This window comes from Notothenia rossii (assembly GCF_949606895.1).
Source record: "Notothenia rossii genome assembly, chromosome: 8".
In the NCBI taxonomy this organism is placed as follows: domain Eukaryota; kingdom Metazoa; phylum Chordata; class Actinopteri; order Perciformes; family Nototheniidae; genus Notothenia; species Notothenia rossii.
The window spans coordinates 70731174-70748011 of record NC_136906.1 but is presented as its reverse complement, the minus strand read 5'-3'; the positions used below and the strand labels follow the sequence as shown (position 1 = coordinate 70748011).

General features: G+C 42.9%; 3 protein-coding genes across 3 annotated transcripts; all 3 read right to left on the bottom strand.

Annotated features, from left to right (window-relative positions):
• Positions 1 to 274: 274 nt before the first annotated feature.
• LOC307016261 (uncharacterized protein) lies at positions 275 to 5521 on the bottom strand. Its single transcript, XM_079645300.1, has 21 exons — positions 5397 to 5521; positions 5249 to 5319; positions 5070 to 5165; positions 4860 to 4984; positions 4316 to 4459; positions 4150 to 4236; positions 3898 to 4062; positions 3725 to 3821; positions 3423 to 3640; positions 3184 to 3340; positions 2663 to 2871; positions 2463 to 2580; positions 2138 to 2337; positions 1955 to 2069; positions 1703 to 1872; positions 1535 to 1632; positions 1325 to 1455; positions 1044 to 1233; positions 810 to 951; positions 605 to 725; positions 275 to 534 (listed from the first exon to the last, which is right to left on the bottom strand). Exons 1-21 carry the CDS (start codon positions 5414 to 5416, stop codon positions 464 to 466), a joined length of 2745 nt encoding a protein of 914 aa, XP_079501426.1. The 5' UTR covers positions 5417 to 5521; the 3' UTR covers positions 275 to 463.
• A 7096-nt stretch (positions 5522 to 12617) lies between these two features.
• Positions 12618 to 14305, bottom strand: LOC307015104 (zona pellucida sperm-binding protein 2-like). Its single transcript, XM_079643500.1, has 7 exons — positions 14105 to 14305; positions 13937 to 14034; positions 13727 to 13857; positions 13446 to 13635; positions 13153 to 13294; positions 12948 to 13068; positions 12618 to 12877 (listed from the first exon to the last, which is right to left on the bottom strand). The coding sequence occupies exons 1-7, from the start codon at positions 14252 to 14254 to the stop codon at positions 12807 to 12809; spliced, it is 903 nt and encodes a 300-aa protein (XP_079499626.1). The 5' UTR covers positions 14255 to 14305; the 3' UTR covers positions 12618 to 12806.
• A 189-nt stretch (positions 14306 to 14494) lies between these two features.
• On the bottom strand, positions 14495 to 16480 carry LOC307015103 (uncharacterized protein). Its single transcript, XM_079643499.1, has 7 exons — positions 16291 to 16480; positions 16118 to 16214; positions 15816 to 16033; positions 15578 to 15734; positions 15065 to 15273; positions 14865 to 14982; positions 14495 to 14739 (listed from the first exon to the last, which is right to left on the bottom strand). Exons 1-7 carry the CDS (start codon positions 16423 to 16425, stop codon positions 14510 to 14512), a joined length of 1164 nt encoding a protein of 387 aa, XP_079499625.1. The 5' UTR covers positions 16426 to 16480; the 3' UTR covers positions 14495 to 14509.
• Positions 16481 to 16838: the final 358 nt, after the last annotated feature.

Below are 16838 nucleotides of genomic sequence, written 5' to 3'. Positions count from 1 at the left end.
TTGTTGTGTTTCCTAAAGGCGGAAGTGAGGACAGTCAAACATCACATTTTAGTGCGTCTCCAGTAGGCGGGGCTTATCAATGGGGAAATAATAACTTCAGAATGTATTTCATTTAGCGCCCAACACAACTTATCATTTTGTTTATTATACAAGATGTATTTTCTACATATGTTGATGATTCTCTGAATTTTGTTGGAGTTATGAGGGTACTGGTTGACACAAAACCTGCTTTTACAATTGACCACAGAAGATGCAACACATTGATAAAAGAGACTATGAATAAATGTGGCTTTTATTTTTTGTATTCGTTTATTTTTCAAAATACGCGAGTCGTTATCGTCATTCATCAATATAAAAGGCAGTACATTCATAGATAAAACTGTGTTCCCCTGGTCCTGGAGCCAAACAATGAATACATATACATAAGGTGCAAACGACAAAATGTAAACACTTCAGAAAATATTCAGAGGTTGGACAGAATAATTGCCCCAGAGGAGATCTGCTTTCGGCGTGTTGAGTCAGTGCTTCTTCGCTCTGCAAAACAAGTAAAGATTACCAGATGCACATCCAGATCGACTACATTTGATCAGACTCGATCACTTACCCCTTTTTACACCTGCAGGTCTTGAGTAGCTCTGACCTGGAGGATGCACACACTGGCCTCTGCAGGAACCATCTGCCTGGCTGCTCGTGTCACAAATCACTGCATCACAGTGGACATAGATCTGTGGACAGACAGGATGATTTATTACACAGGGCTACATTCAGCAGTGGCCAAAAGACTCCTGAGTTGGATTTACAAGTCTTACCTGGTCTTTCAGAACCTCGTCATCTTTAGTGAACGTGAACATCTTTACAGAGAAGCGCTTGATGTGGGACGGGACTAAAACTCTGGAGTCACTCACAACGGGATGGAAAACTGTGGCATGGCTGTCATCGCGATTCTCACAGCTAGTGAAGGAATTCGACAGTGTTTACACAACTCACTTCTGACCAAAGGTCTCAGTCGAGAACATGTAGTAGTTAGTTTTGCACAACATTACCTGTCCACAATGATGTCCCAGCTTGGCAGAGATGTCCTATCTTCATAAAGGGTTGCCCAACAGTTCTCAGCAATGAGTTCCAAGTGCGGGTCGGTAGAATGCATCAGCTCCACCTCAAAATACAGAGGCTGCCGCAGATATTTCACCACTGGATAATCCTCTGCTTGGTAGAAGAGCTCGTAGGATGGATCTGCAGGAGAAGAGTCCCGTTAGAGAAAGGAGGCCTGGACATTTACAGTGTTTTGTATGCATGAACAAGATGTTGTAAAATTCCACCATGCCTTGGGCTAGCCTCATCTGCACCATCAGCTGCCCGGCGCCGATCTCTGCAGCGGGCTCAAAGGTTCTTGGTTTAGCGCTGAAGGCAACAGCCTGAGTCTTATTGACCACATAGAAGCAGGAAATAGTTTGCCTATTAGAGGAAAAATAAAATATATAAACGCATACATTGAAGGTGTTCATCTCCAATTATACAGAATCAAATATTTTACCTGTAATCAGGATCAACTGGTGATGTGTTGGCTGCTCCTTTGGCGTTGTTGTAAGACAGGCGGATCTCATTTTCATACATCATGTAGTTGTCAAAGAACTATTTAACAAAAATACATTAACATTTGACAAAATTCCCCTTTGATATTTAAATGTGATTTCACACTCACCGTTCTGGTGGTTCCACAGGTATCCACACTGAAGGAGAAATATGCAAAGCGATCGTCGCTGAACTGTGGTGTGCAGGACTGGTCCTTTAGCGTCAGCTGACTTGGCTCCAGATTACGAGTAGATTCAACCTTCACAGCCACAGCGGTCATTGTGCCATTGGGGTGGCACTCTGGAGGAAGAAGCAGGCAATGTGTAAAGCAACAAAAATCCATAAATTAAAGCAGCAAATATACTTAGATGTCACATCTTACCAGTTGCTTTTAAGGGGAAGTAGCAAGCCAGATAGAGATCAGCAAGCACCCAGTCGTTTGTACGATCCAACAGAAGCAGGTCAATTCTGGATTTGACTGATTCTGCAGTGAGCAGCTGTGGAAAAGAAAGTAAAGTTGGCCAATGCAGAAGATCTATGGTGGGATGTTTTAGTTTTGACATACCTCAAAAACCGCGTCCTTGGCAGTGTATGGCAGAATGAGGCTGAGGTGTGTGCCGTTCTCATAGAAATTGTAGTCTTCAGCCATCTCAGCCGTCAGCTCTCGAGGTCCAACGATAGCCTTGAAATTAGAGCCGTGACTCCCGAACTTCACGCTGATGTGAAACTGGTTCTGGTCACAGGTGCCAGCCATGATGGGTAGCACTAAAGCAGCAAAGCATGCATTATCCATTTGATTGTGTAGCTTTTACTCCAATATGTTTCATTTCATTTTAGAAAACACAATTTGCATAAAGATATTGTCAAAAGCAAATTCAATATGATCTCACCAACATCCTGCAGAGAGGCCTGCAGGTCGACCGGGAGAGCAAACGGAGTTTCTTCAGGCAGGATGATCAACCCAAAGATCAGAGGGAGGAAGTAAGATGTAACCATGCGCTCAGGATTCTGCAACAAATGAAATAAAAGCTCAGCAACACTGAAAATATGCTGGTACAAAGTGATATTTTTAATCTATAATGTCACATACATGTTTTAAGACAACATCGGCATCAAAGGGCACTTGAAGAGAGAAAATCTTGGAGCCATTAGCCAAGCTGTGTTCCTGGACTGTGAAGCCTTTGGCATTGCTCTCCTCAACAGTGAGGACCCCAGAGGAGAAGGTGATGTTCCTCAGCTCAACGTCATGGAGAAAGGTTCCCAAGAGAACGCTGAACACCCGAGTCTCTGGGACAGTGTCTGAGGAACAGAACGTGGCAGGTTTACAAATTCTAAACCAGCCTCAACATTGATGGAGAACAATTGAGTAGTTGGCTTGAGTGCTACTTTAAAAAAATAAAATAAAAAAAAAGGCACTCTTTGTAAGCAAAAGTGGATTATACTGTACTTGGATTTCTTGAATTCCTATACAAACACACTATTTTGAGATAAATGACCACTGAAACAGGCCTCGCGTTTTTGTCAGACTTGTTGATCCAAAGCTAGGTAAAAGTCTAACCTCTTTTTTTGGTCGCCAACATTTTTTCATACTCACTACAAAATGTGACTTACCATCCTGGACTTGGGGAGGTTGAGGCATCAAAGGAGTTATGATGGGGAACAGAACCTTGTATCTGGTATCATCTTGGGTGTCATCTGCCCTCCACAGTACCTCTAGCATGGGCTCCACGAAGTAGGTGATGTGGTACTGGTCATCTGGGGCATGGCTCTGCAATAATTCATGACATTTCAATAAAACATGCAAATGCACTAGTGACTCTTGCATTTCTAATCTAGAGATTTCCCCCAACCTTGTAGTAACCATCAGGCGAGCCCACTGGGATCTCGACGACGATGTGGAAGTCTGTGGTGCTCAGTGTGTACCCCCGTGCGACCATCTGAGATCTATCAAGCCTCTGCCCGTTGATGCCCATGTGCATTTCTGAGACTGTAATTCTGCCGTCCAACAGAGGAGTCACACGGCGAGGTACGTGCCAAGAGATCATATCCTCGGTGAAGAGGACGCCACCTGTTAATGACAAAATGGAGCCGTTGAGGTTAACTGTGCAACTATTAAGCTTACTGTGAAGGCAATATGTTGCTCAGGACTCACCTTTGGGACAAGCAGCTGCCAAGTTCACTACATTCAGACCCTGTGGTGCCATGTAGTAGGCGCTCACCCTGAAAACTTCCATGGGGACTCCAGCCACCTAAAGAGAGGAGAGGTTTAATATAATTGACAAGGAGGGAAAGGAAAGAAACACTGTATAGGAATGTGTTGCTTACATCCTCTGAATAAGTCTCTGCTGTATTGTACGGGCTTCGCATAACCAGACGACTAGAGGTAGTTTTGGCAGCGTAGCCGGCTTGTTCAGCCTCTTGCAGCACCATGGCCACTGGTTCTGGGGTGTAAAACGTCATCTTCCAGATACCTTGTGATGCACCAGAGGCCTACAGGAAAGAACAAATAATAATTAAATCCTCATTGGTGTAGGGAGGAATTAAACTGTAGTATCTGAACAGTTTAATTCAACATACTTCAGGATTGGCGTTGAGCTTGTCGTCTTCACCATCCCGAGTCTGACCCTTAGCTTCAGCATCAAGGTTAGCCATGCGGTGCGAAACCTAAAACAGAAAATGGTGGTTTTAGCATTAGTTTCCATACACACAAGACAGTGGAATCATCAATGTAAAGATGACCTACTTCCATGTAGTTCCTGTCACAAAAGATTTCCCTGGAGGCCCAGCGAGTGTAGCTGCAAGTCTGATACACGTCATGACTGACCACGTCTGATGGATTCTCGCCGTACATCTGGAGTCTCAAGCCAACGTTAAATGTAGCATCATCCTATAAATATACAACAAATTAAGAGAAAATCCCTAATATTCTTTGGTTCCAGCTTTTTTGTCATTGAAAATGTAATATCCTTGCCTTCAGGGACACATTTGAAGTCTAAATGGGTATGTAACAAATGAGTCAAGAAAGTACCTAGCAGATGAATACAGTTTTGAGTGGAGCAGTGTTAACATTTTAGGGATGTACCAAACAAAAAAGGGAAATGTACTTTGTGTCTTTTAAGGGTAAGGGGTTAAAAATTAAATTCAGGGAAACACAAAAATGGGAGTAACCATGTGCTTGTTGAGCCATTAATTCAGTCACTCGGGACAGAATTAGCACATGTGGCCCCAACTAAACTTGGTAGAAAATGACATTGAATGCTGTTAAACCACTTTAGCTCAAAACAAACCTTGTTGTCCACAAAGCAGCCCATCAGGGAGGTGTAGATTCTGGTATTACCCCACGGGTCAGACTCCATGCTGTATCCACACTGAGCAGCCATGCTAGGTGTCAACAAAATGTGCTTGGTGCCATCTGAGGGGAGAGAATAAGCTTTGTCAAGGACCCCTTTCCTCAGTCATGAACCAATCAGCTCATTATTAGCAGTGTAAGTACTTACTGATAGCCTCCACCTCAAGCTGGTTTCCCACTGCTAAAGCCTTGTCCAACGACAGTCTCATTACATTTGCGGCACAGTCAGACCTTAACCCACTGCCTGTTAAAAGAAAAGGTTTGTGAGGAGAATGTAAACCGACTTAATATGCTGTATAAAATGACTTCATGAGAATTGAAGCTTACTTGATTGTGAATTTAGCTTCACATTAGGCCTGGCTTGACCCAAGATGATAGCTGCTGCCATCCATAACAAGCTTGAACACATAAAACACATCATTTAGAGACAATTAAGTATACACATAGAAAGACATTTACAATAAATTTAACTTACATGTGCCCAAGCCTCAGCATGGTGCAGTTTGTAAGCAGCAAAACCCAAAACTACAATACAGTCAGTATCAGAGTTTGGCAAATATCCAGCACACCTTCCAACAAAAACACAAGTCTAAAAGGAAGGGGACTGGATGATTAACTGAGACATCAGCAGCTGCTTTATATTCCACTTAACGACAAAGCACAGGTGAGGCTTGTTAAGGATTCTCCACACACACACACACACACACACACACACACACACACACACACACACACACACACACACACACACACACACACACACACACACACACACACACGCACACACACGCACACACACACACACAGGGTGAGCTGATGTATGCCTAGTTTCTTAAGAACATATTGTAAAAACATATGCATGGAAAGGAAAAACACAAATTCTTCAGTCGTGTAAAAAAAGTATTTATTGTTCAGCAAAAGTAGATTTGTATTTGATATTATACATATATTACATTTTTATATTTCAAGAATCAACAAAAATAATCCGCAGTTAATAACAAATGAAACTTTTCCTTAAAACCACATGTTCATTTGTTGATTTTTGCCTTTGAGCCTCTTTATTATGACTGTAATCTAACATTTGATTATTGTTTGTATATATTCTCAAACCTCCTTGCAAGATGATGCACTAACATTTATTACAGACAGTAAAACCCGAGCTCATCGTTTCACCCGGGTCGATTAGTCTGCTCTGTCCAATTATGCAATGATATATGTTCAGGCCATAACAATATGTTCCAACTGGAAGAGTGTTGAGTCAGTGCAGAAGAAGGAATAATCAATGCACTGCTTTAAAAAAACCATATCAAAATGTTGCACCCATCCCTTTGGGATTTCTACTTGGTTTCATAGGTTCGAACTGAATGTTTTTGCAGCAATAGTTTTATTTTCATTGTTTCTGTTCCTTGTGTAGGTTATTTTTTATGTGGTTTGTGTTTGCTTTAAGGCTCATCTTCATTCTGATATCTTTAATCAAAGGGTCATGTTCAGATCAAATACAATTCCAATTATTGATACGATAGCTGTACATTATTGGAAATAATTTGACAAAGCTTCAGAGATTGTTTCTTCAAGCCAACAGATTTCAGGATTTATAAAAATGTATATTCTATAGTTTATGGAGTTGTCAGTATCCCCTGTCCATCTTGTGCTGCTGGTCCAGAAGTGTCTGTTTCAGGCTCACTTTGGCATCTTCAAAATCTGGATTCATCTTCAATACTTGTTGGAAGTCACCCTTGGCGTCATCGAAAACACCTGTAAGACATTAAACATGTTCATAGATAAAAATGTCATGATATGTAAAGTACTGCCAAACTAGCTCATTAAGAGTCAGCAGTTTTAAGTTCTGGGCATCATGAGAACAAGTGAGTACACAGCTCCATCTGGTGTTAAAAGAAGAACATACCAACTGACACAAACACACATTAACCCATCCAATGCTGGGATCACACCACAACACAGTTAATGACAGATGTTATAAATCTATATTAGAAGAGAGCTGGTTGACTTCTCAAGAAAGATTCATTGCCACAAGGTATTCTGCTAAAACAACCAACAGGAAGCTTGTGGAAAGGCTATTTAAAGAAAGCTTAGTTTCTATAGTTCACTGAGCCAGTGCTGTGCTTTTTTGATTGATCATTTTACCAATCTATGTATCTACTGTACCACAATGTGACCATGTGACTCCAAATCAATGCAGCATTGTATTAATACACCTCTTTTTTATAGGATTTTAGTCGACCTATTCTATTTTATTTTGTTTCCTTTCTGGCATCATGTGAAGCATTGTCCTACCCAAAGCAAACCAGATATTAATCCTACACTGGACAAATATGATATTGAAGCCAATGAACATTGCAGCCAATAAAGAAACTACATAGTTGTCATGACTGTGGGGGAAACTTCTGAAGCAATTGGAGTCGGGACTCAGAGAGACACGAGGAGAGCTGGAGCTTTGATGGCAAACACTGACGGTTTATTTGGAGCTTCGGCCAGAGAATTCACAAGAAATGTCACGGGCCACGATCTGACCACACGGTTGAGATGCCACAATCAATTCTAAGGAAATCTACCCCAGACCCATGTATTTAGCTAGTTCAGAGAGAATAATCAACATTCTTCAATGCAATTTGGTTTTCGTTCTCACCACTCAACTGAGACAGCTAACTGTGTCTTTGTGGAAAAGGTTAAATCTATGTTGGACACGAGCCCATATGTAGGTGCTGTCTTCCTTAATCTCAGGAAGGCTTTTGACACTGTTGACCACCAAGTGCTCCTTACAAAGCTGACGTATTTCAAATTTTTCGGCAGATTCAATACAGTGGGTTGAGTCTTACTTATCGAACAGAAAACAGTGTGTTTTGGTCAACGGTACCAAATCCCCCTACCTTGTCAACCCTGTTGGGGTTCCACAAGGTTCCATTCTTGGACCATTACTGTTTTCTCTGTACATTAATGACTTGCCTAATGTATGTCCTGATTTGAATGTACAAATGTATGCCGATCAGCGAAGTGCAGTCAGGGGAGGCAGGGGAGGCAGAGCCTCACCTGTCATACTCCAATGTAACAGAAAAACAACTAAAGAAAAACTAAATAGTAATAATAATAAAATGTCTCCACTGATCTATGATGTAAGTGTGATTTGTGTATGATTCCAATCGCTTTTTAAAGTCAAAATCAGCCAATTTGCCGAGCTCCGCTACAACTACAGGTAGCGATGAGAAGTGAGGCAGGGACGAGCTCTGCCTCTCGTAAGCCCATAGTAACTTGCTGGAGCACGGGCACTAATTTAGCGCGGGCACTTATTTTGTTCCCGCGCTCAAGCCAGTTACTGTGGGGTGAGGTGAGGCACAGATGAGCTCTGCCTCACCTCAGAATGTGTCACCCCACAGAAACTGTCTGGAAAGCGGGCACTAAGCGCATGCCTGTTACCATCTCACTGTAGGTCACCAATGTAATGTTTGTAGATCCCTTTATTACATTTATCCTCGCCATCCATAGTCTCTAAATAACTTATTTAACGTATATATGATATTTAGTCTCGCTGGTCTCATCATATAACGGCAATGAAAAAAGCAGCAGGAGAGGCAGCCATAACCTCTGCCGCACTGAAGGGGGCGCACGTGAGCCCACAGGTTCTTGTTGCTACTGTTATTCTACGCAGAGACGGATAGACACAAACAACAAACTAGACTTTTGAAACTACAGGAAAGATAAGGAGGACTTTTACAAGAAACTAATAGAGATTGTTGTCCAGAAGGAGAGCATGGACTTAATCTTCAAGTCAAGGTAAGACCACAATTGTAATGAAAATGGGATATTACTAAGAAAGAACAATCCAATATTTGGATTTTGGGTAAACTTTTGTTGAACGGTCTGTTTAAAATGAATCGAAGCATCAGACTAAAAAAGCTTTTGAAAATAACCAAATATTTTCATTAAGGTCAAAATATAACATTTGTAAATCTGAATCTGAAAGAGTCAGTGCCTCACCAGCCATGAAGCTCACCGCACGTCACTGATGCCGATGATGCGGTCATCTTTGTACAGGGGAAGAATACTGAAAAGATTACATCCTTTCTCTCAAATGCATTGGACAAGGTTCAACACTGGCTGAAAAACATTTGCTTACAGTTAAATGCAAAAAAAACAGTGTGCATGATGTTCAGTAAACGACCAGTCAAAATCGAAGGATCCAATGTGTTTTTAAACGGAGCAGAATTGGAACTAGTCCCCCACTTTAAGTATCTTGGAGTCATACTGGACTCAAACTTGACTTTTAAGAAACATATCAAGAAATTATCCAATACCGTTAAATTCAATTTGAAACAAATCAGACTTTTCTTAACTGTCAATGCTGCAAAGTCATACCTCCACTGTATGATTCCATCCCACATTGAATATTACAATACATACAATATTCATATAAAAGGCAATTGAATTCTACAAAGAGGTGTGTATCCATCTCGTCTAGTTATGTTGTACAATGCTGCATTGATTTGGGGTCAATAGCTCACATTATATGGAAGCCATTTGTTGAAAGATTTGTTTTATATTCATATAAAAAAAAGAGGGACTAAAATCCACCAGAAAGGGCAGTAGAAAAGCACATGTTGCCGGCTTGAAGTCTGGGAAGAGAAGGGAAGAAGAGAAAGGAGGGAACACAGTAGGTACACAGGAGGTACAGTCAACATGTGTGTACGTGCGGACCAATACCCCCAACCTGTAGTTCGATGAAGGCGTGGGCGAGGTCCGAAGCTGTTGCCGAGGCGAAGGAAGAGACCAGAAAGGGTCCCGAAGCACGCCACCCATGGGCCGATGAAAATGTGAGCGATTTCCGAAACCGCTTTCGAGGTGGTGAAAAAGCGAGAGGGTCCACACGAGGCCGACCAGACATGATCGAACCTCATCTCAGGCACCAAGGAAAAGCTCAAAAAGGTTGTCCTGTCCACGATCAAAAAACAAGTGGGCGAAATTGCGAGAGGATCCACACGACTTGGGCGAACCTCCTCTCCGGCACCACCAAAAAGAGTTAACAGATGGACAATGTCAGCCGTTATCCGCTAGCCGTTAGCTCTCAGTCATCGTTAGCTTCTAGCCGTTAGTCGTCGTTGTTAGCCGTTAGCTGTCGTTGTTAGCCATTAGCTGTTAGCCGTTATTGTCAGCCGTCGTTGTTAGACGGCCGTTAGCCGCAAGTCGGTAGCCGTTATTCGATGTTGTCAGCCCCGGAGTCTCTGCTAGGCGGCGTGCCTCTACCAGGGAAGGTGCCGCTGCGTGTCGGGGCCAGCACCTCAGGGGTAAAACGCAGGGCGGCCAGGAAGAACCGGTCAGCTCCTTCGGATAAAGCGCGGGGCTCAACACTAGCCGTGTTAGCAAGCACTGTCTGGACATGCTGCCGCATGTCTGGAAGAAACAGTCCCGTGAACAACAAGTCGGGTTCTTTCGTACCTAGCAGGTCGCGTATCGTCTCCATGTGGTCGGAAGGCTTGCTGTCTCCAAGCGCCGGAACGATGTGGGAATGTCGAGCGACGTCCCCGGCCATTCCGCAGAGGACGCACCGAGCCTCAGTCCGTGTGCACGAGGCAGCCACGGACGTTTCCAAAAATCCCCGGCAGTTTGATAAAAACGGCGTTTCTAGCCATTTTCGGTCCAGTCTTGGAAACTTCTGCGAGACTTATGTCAGGGTCACCAGTGTAGTGCAGAGAGAAGGGAGTCGGAGGCGGTGCATCGAAGGTGCAAAGCTGGCTTTGAGCAGCAGAAAAGCACATGTTGCCGGCTTGAAGTCCGGGAAGAGAAGGGAAGAAAACACAGTAGGTACAGTCAACATGTGTACGTGCGGACCAATACCCCCAACCTGTAGTTCCATGAGTGAATTATGATAAACAGTCATCACCACAGGCTTCACATTCCCTATGGAAAATATGACAGTGTTAAAGAAAGTCTCAAACAATACATGTAATGTAATGACAAAGTGAGAGAAACACGATGGATGTTAGCTTTAACCGGGGTCACAGAATTTGACGGATAGCAGAATAAGCTATAACACTATTAGCCTACAGACTGCAGACTTGCTTTACATCGCCAAAAATTGAACAAACAGTACCTGGACTGTAAGCAGGAAGAGACACTTTGTATACAGTTATTCTGCACATTTGAAGTTCTGGTTTTTAAACTTAGAGTGAGCATTTCCAAGTATTTGAGGGTTGTCTTGCTCCATTGGCTTTGAATGTTAATAAAGACCCTGTGAAGTGTGCACCTGTGCATGATCTGTTATGCTAATACGTATAGTAATGACCAAAATTGTCCATTGGAACCCATATCAAAAGATGTTGGAATAGCAACGAATTTGACGAGTTTTGAATTTGCCGGGGAAATCTGCAGTCGACCTTCGCCTTCGTGGGCGTGGCTTGCGATCTACTGCGTGACTTCACGAGATGGATGCCGCCGCACTGTTTACATTCACCACCGTTCATTTTTTCTCTTTTTCAAAGTCGAATTTCTCAACGTTTTTGAGCTAGTATTTTCCTGGAAAGTGTGTCGGAGTCGACTGGAAGTGATTGCCAATCGAGAAAACCTGACAATAGAGGCGACAGTGAAGAAAGAGGGATGAAAAACACAGGGGAAACGATGCATTGCCGCTGGCTGTAGTAATGTCAAGTCTGCCGAAGTGGCGATGTTTCTGTTCCCAAAAGATGAAGGTGAGCCTGGCTGGTGTCATTGTTTCGTAGATTATTTGATCGATCATGATAAATAAAGGCCACTTGTCGATTCGAGAGAGAGAGAAAGAGAGACTGAGAGAGTTACAGGGTTGTCGTTAGCATCTGGTGCTAGCTCGGAGCTAACGGAGATTAGCTGTTTCAACAATAAGGAGAGGGAGAGTGCTCTCCTGTGGGACTGAGAGAGATAACGTCAGCTCAGGGAGGTAAACTGTAGCCTAAGTTATCTCAGTGGGTTTGGTCATCTATGTAAACAAATATTTCCATCTATGTAATATTAGTTGTATAAAATAGGTTAAGAAATCCTTCCAATGTTTTTTGATTATTGAAATATATGTTTCATATGAGTGTTGAGAGCTGTATCCATAAATCTCTTAATGTTGCCCTCAAAGTGCACCAAATTGATCACTTTCCTCATCTATCCTGTCCGAAAAGCTGTCCAAATCAATCATTTCTCTCACACTAGTATCACTTTCCAAAGTCTCCGCCATGTTTACAATCGCAACTGGGTACATCTTGTGACGTCACAGCCACTATCGTCTGCAACTTCCGTTAGGCTCAGACGGCAAAATTAATAATTCATTAATTCATTAATTATGAATTATGAAAAATTATTTTAGCCAAGAACAGGCACAATGATATGTAAGGAATGAAACTGCCATTTCATTATGATGCAAAAACATGCACTTCACTGGGTCTTTAAGGTTTGTTGTGTTTCCTAAAGGCGGAAGTGAGGACAGTCAAACATCACATTTTAGTGCGTCTCCAGTAGGCAAGGCTTATCAATGAGGAAATAATAACTTCAGAATGTATTTCATTTAGCGCCCAACACAACTTATCATTTTGTTTATTATACAAGATGTAATTTCTACATATGTTGATGATTCTCTGCATTTTGTTGGAGTTATGAGGGTACTGGTTGACACAAAACCTGCTTTTACAGTTGACCACAGAAGATGCAACACATTGATAAAAGAGACTATGAATAAATGTGGCTTTTATTTTTTGTATTCGTTTATTTTTCAAAATGCGCGAGTCGTTATCGTCATCCATCAATATAAAAGGCAGTAAATTCATAGATAAAATTGTGTTCCCCTGGTCCTGGAGCCAAACAATGAACAAATATACATAAGGTGCAAACGACACAATGTAAACACTTCAGAAAATATTCAGAGGTTAGACAGAATAATTGCCCCAGAGGAGATCTGCTTTCGGCGTGTTGAGTCGGTGCTTCTTCGCTCTGCAAAACAAGTAAAGATTACCAGCAGCACATCCAGATCGACTACATTTGATCAGACTCGATCACTTACCCCTTTTTACACCTGCAGGTCTTGAGTAGCTCTGACCTGGAGGATGCACACACTGGCCTCTGCAGGAACCATCTGCCTGGCTGCTCGTGTCACAAATCACTGCATCACAGTGGACATAGATCTGTGGACAGACAGGATGATTTATTACACAGGGCTACATGCAGCAGTGGCCAAAAGACTCCTGATTTGGATTTACAAGTCTTACCTGGTCTTTCAGAACCTCGTCATCTTTAGTGAACGTGAACATCTTTACAGAGAAGCGCTTGATGTGGGACGGGACTAAAACTCTGGAGTCACTCACAACGGGATGGAAAACTGTGGCATGGCTGTCATCGCGATTCTCACAGCTAGTGAAGGAATTCGAAAGTTAAAATAAAGCTGCCATTAAATGAAATTAGAATGCTTTTTAGTGGATCATTAAGACAGTGTTTACACAACTCACTTCTGGCCAAAGGTCTCAGTTGAGAACATGTAGTAGTTAGTTTTGCACAACATTACCTGTCCACAATGATGTCCCAGCTTGGCAGAGATGTCCTATCTTCATAAAGGGTTGCCCAACAGTTCTCAGCAATGAGTTCCAAGTGCGGGTCGGTAGAATGCATCAGCTCCACCTCAAAATACAGAGGCTGCCGCAGATATTTCACCACTGGATAATCCTCTGCTTGGTAGAAGAGCTCGTAGGATGGATCTGCAGGAGAAGAGTCCCGTTAGAGAAAGGAGGCCTGGATATTTACAGTGTTTTGTATGCATGAACAAGATGTTATAAAATTCCACCATGCCTTGGGCTAGCCTCATCTGCAGCATCAGCTGCCCGGCGCCGATCTCTGCAGCGGGCTCAAAGGTTCTTGGTTTAGCGCTGAAGGCAACAGCCTGAGTCTTATTGACCACATAGAAGCAGGAAATAGTTTGCCTATTAGGGGAAAAATAAAATATATAAACACATACATTGAAGGTGTTCATCTCCAATTATACAGAATCAAATATTTTACCTGTAATCAGGATCAACTGGTGATGTGTTGGCTAATCCTTTGGCGTTGTTGTAAGACAGGCGGATCTCATTTTCATACATCATGTAGTTGTCAAAGAACTATTTAACAAAAACGCATTAACATTTGACAAAAAGCCCTTTTGATATTTAAATGTGATTTCACACTCACCGTTCTGGTGGTTTCACAGGTATCCACACTGAAGGAGAAATATGCAAAGCGATCGTCGCTGAACTGTGGTGTGCAGGACTGGTCCTTTAGCGTCAGCTGACTTGGCTCCAGATTACGAGTAGATTCAACCTTCACAGCCACAGCGGTCATTGTGCCATTGGGGTGGCACTCTGGAGGAAGAAGCAGGCAATGTGTAAAGCAACAAAAATCCATCAATTAAAGCAGCAAATATACTTAGATGTCACATCTTACCAGTTGCTTTTAAGGGGAAGTAGCAAGCCAGATAGAGATCAGCAAGCACCCAGTCGTTTGCACGATCCAACAGAAGCAGGTAAATTCTGGATTTGACTGATTCTGCAGTGAGCAGCTGTGGAAAAGAAAGTAAAGTTGGCCAATGCAGAAGATCTATGGTGGGATGTTGTAGTTTTGACATACCTCGAAAACAGCGTCCTTGGCAGTGTATGGCAGAATGAGGCTGAGGTGTGTGCCGTTCTCATAGAAATTGTAGTCTTCAGCCATCTCAGCCGTCAGCTCTCGAGGTCCAACGATAGCCTTGAAATTAGAGCCGTGACTCCCGAACTTCACGCTGATGTGAAACTGGTTCTGATCACAGGTGCCAGCCATGATGGGTAGCACTAAAGCAGCAAAGCATGCATTATCCATTTGATTGTGTAGCTTTTACTCCAATATGTTTCATTTCATTTTAGAAAACACAATTTGCATAAAGATATTGTCAAAAGCAAATTCAATATGATCTCACCAACATCCTGCAGAGAGGCCTGCAGGTCGACCGGGAGAGCAAACGGAGTTTCTTCAGGCAGGATGATCAACCCAAAGATCAGAGGGAGGAAGTAGGATGTAACCATGCGCTCAGGATTCTGCAACAAATGAAATAAAAGCTCAGCAACACTGAAAATATGCTGGTACAAAGTGATATTTTTAATCTATAATGTCACATACATGTTTTAAGACAACATCGGCATCAAAGGAAACTTGAAGAGAGAAAATCTTGGAGCCATTAGCCAAGCTGTGTTCCTGGACTGTGAAGCCTTTGGCATTGCTCTCCTCAACAGTGAGGACCCCGGTGGAGAAGGTGATGTTCCTCAGCTCAACGTCATGGAGAAAGGTTCCCAAGAGAACGCTGAACACCCGAGTCTCTGGGACAGTGTCTGAGGGACAGAACGTGGCAGGTTTACAAATTCTAAACCAGCCTCAACATTGATAGAGAACAATTTAGTAGTTGGCTTGAGTGCTACTTTAAAAAAAAAAAAAAAGGCACTCTTTGTAAGCAAAAGTGGATTATACTGTACTTGGCTTTCTTGATTTCCTATACAAACACACCATTTTGGCCAAAATGACCACTGAAACAGGCCTCGAGTTTGTGTCAGACTTGTTGATCCAAAGCTAGGTAAAAGTCTAACCTCTTTTTGGTCGCCAACATTTTTTTCATACTCACTAGAAAATTTGACTTACCATCCTGGATTTGGGGAGGTTGAGGCATCCGAGGGGTCATGATGGGGAACAAAACCTTGTATCTGGTATCATCTTGGGTGTCATCTTCCCTCCACAGTACCTCAAGCATGGGCTCCACGAAGTAGGTGATGTGGTACTGGTCATCTGGGGCATGGCTCTGCAATAATTCATGACATTTCAATAAAACATGCAAATGCACTAGTGACTCTTGCATTTCTAATCTAGAGATTTCCCCAACCTTGTAGTAACCATCAGGCGAGCCCACTGGGATCTCGACGACGATGTGGAAGTCTGTGGTGCTCAGTGTGTACCCCCGTGCGACCATCTGAGATCTATCAAGCCTCTGCCCGTTGATGCCCATGTGCATTTCTGAGCCTGTAATTCTGCCGTCCAACAGAGGAGTCACACGGCGAGGTACGTGCCAAGAGATCATATCCTCGGTGAAGAGGACGCCACCTTTTGATGACAAAATGGAGCCGTTGAGGTTAACTGTGCAACTATTAAGCTTACTGTGAAGGCAATATGTTGCTCAGGACTCACCTTTGGGACAAGCAGCTGCCAAGTTCACTACATTCAGACCCTGTGGTGCCATGTAGTAGGCGCTCACCCTGAAAACTTCCATGGGGATTCCAGCCACCTAAAGAGAGGAGAAGTTTAATATAATTGACAAGGAGGGAAAGGAAATAAACACTGTATGAGAGTGTGTTGCTTACATCCTCTGAATAAGTCTCTGCTGTATTGTACGGGCTTCGCATAACCAGACGACTAGAGGTAGTTTTGGCAGCGTAGCCGGCTTGTTCAGCCTCTTGCAGCACCATGGCCACTGGTTCTGGGGTGTAAAACGTCATCTTCCAGATACCTTGTGATGCACCAGAGGACTAGAGGAAAGAACAAATAATAATTAAATCCTCATTGGTGTAGGGAGGAATTAAACTGTAGTATCTGAACAGTTTAATTCAACATACTTCAGGATTGGCGTTGAGCTTGTCGTCTTTACCATCCCGAGTCTGACCCTTAGCTTCAGCATCAAGGTTAGCCATGTGGTGCGAAACCTAAAACAGAAAATTGTGGTTTTAGCATTTGTTTCCATACACACAAGACAGTGGAATCATCAATGTAAAGATGACCTACTTCCATGTAGTTCCTGTCGCAGAGGATCTCCCTGGAGGCCCAGCGAGTGTAGCTGCAAGTCTGATACACGTCATGACTGACCACGTCTGATGGATTCTCGCCATACATCTGGAGTCTCAAGCCAACGTTA

Bases quoted from the DNA above. Each gene is read 5' to 3' on its own strand.
- LOC307016261 (XM_079645300.1), bottom strand. From the start codon at position 5,416: ATGCTGAGGCTTGGGCACAT. The intron at 4,237-4,315 runs GTAGGTCATCTT...TTTCTGTTTTAG, and splicing joins GTGACAGGAACTACATGGAA to GTTTCGCACCGCATGGCTAA. The intron at 2,070-2,137 runs GTATGTCAAAAC...TCTTTTCCACAG, and splicing joins CCAAGGACGCGGTTTTTGAG to CTGCTCACTGCAGAATCAGT.
- LOC307015104 (XM_079643500.1), bottom strand. From the start codon at position 14,254: ATGACCGCTGTGGCTGTGAAGGTTGAATCTACTCGTAATCTGGAGCCA. The intron at 13,295-13,445 runs GTAATGTTGTGC...TTCCTTCACTAG, and splicing joins TGGGACATCATTGTGGACAG to CTGTGAGAATCGCGATGACA. The intron at 12,878-12,947 runs GTAAGTGATCGA...CTTGTTTTGCAG, and splicing joins ACCTGCAGGTGTAAAAAGGG to AGCGAAGAAGCACCGACTCA.
- LOC307015103 (XM_079643499.1), bottom strand. From the start codon at position 16,425: ATGACGTTTTACACCCCAGAACCAGTGGCCATGGTGCTGCAAGAGGCT. The intron at 15,735-15,815 runs GTTGGGGAAATC...GAATTATTGCAG, and splicing joins CGCCTGATGGTTACTACAAG to AGCCATGCCCCAGATGACCA. The intron at 15,274-15,577 runs GTAAGTCAAATT...TCTGTCCCTCAG, and splicing joins ACCTCCCCAAATCCAGGATG to ACACTGTCCCAGAGACTCGG.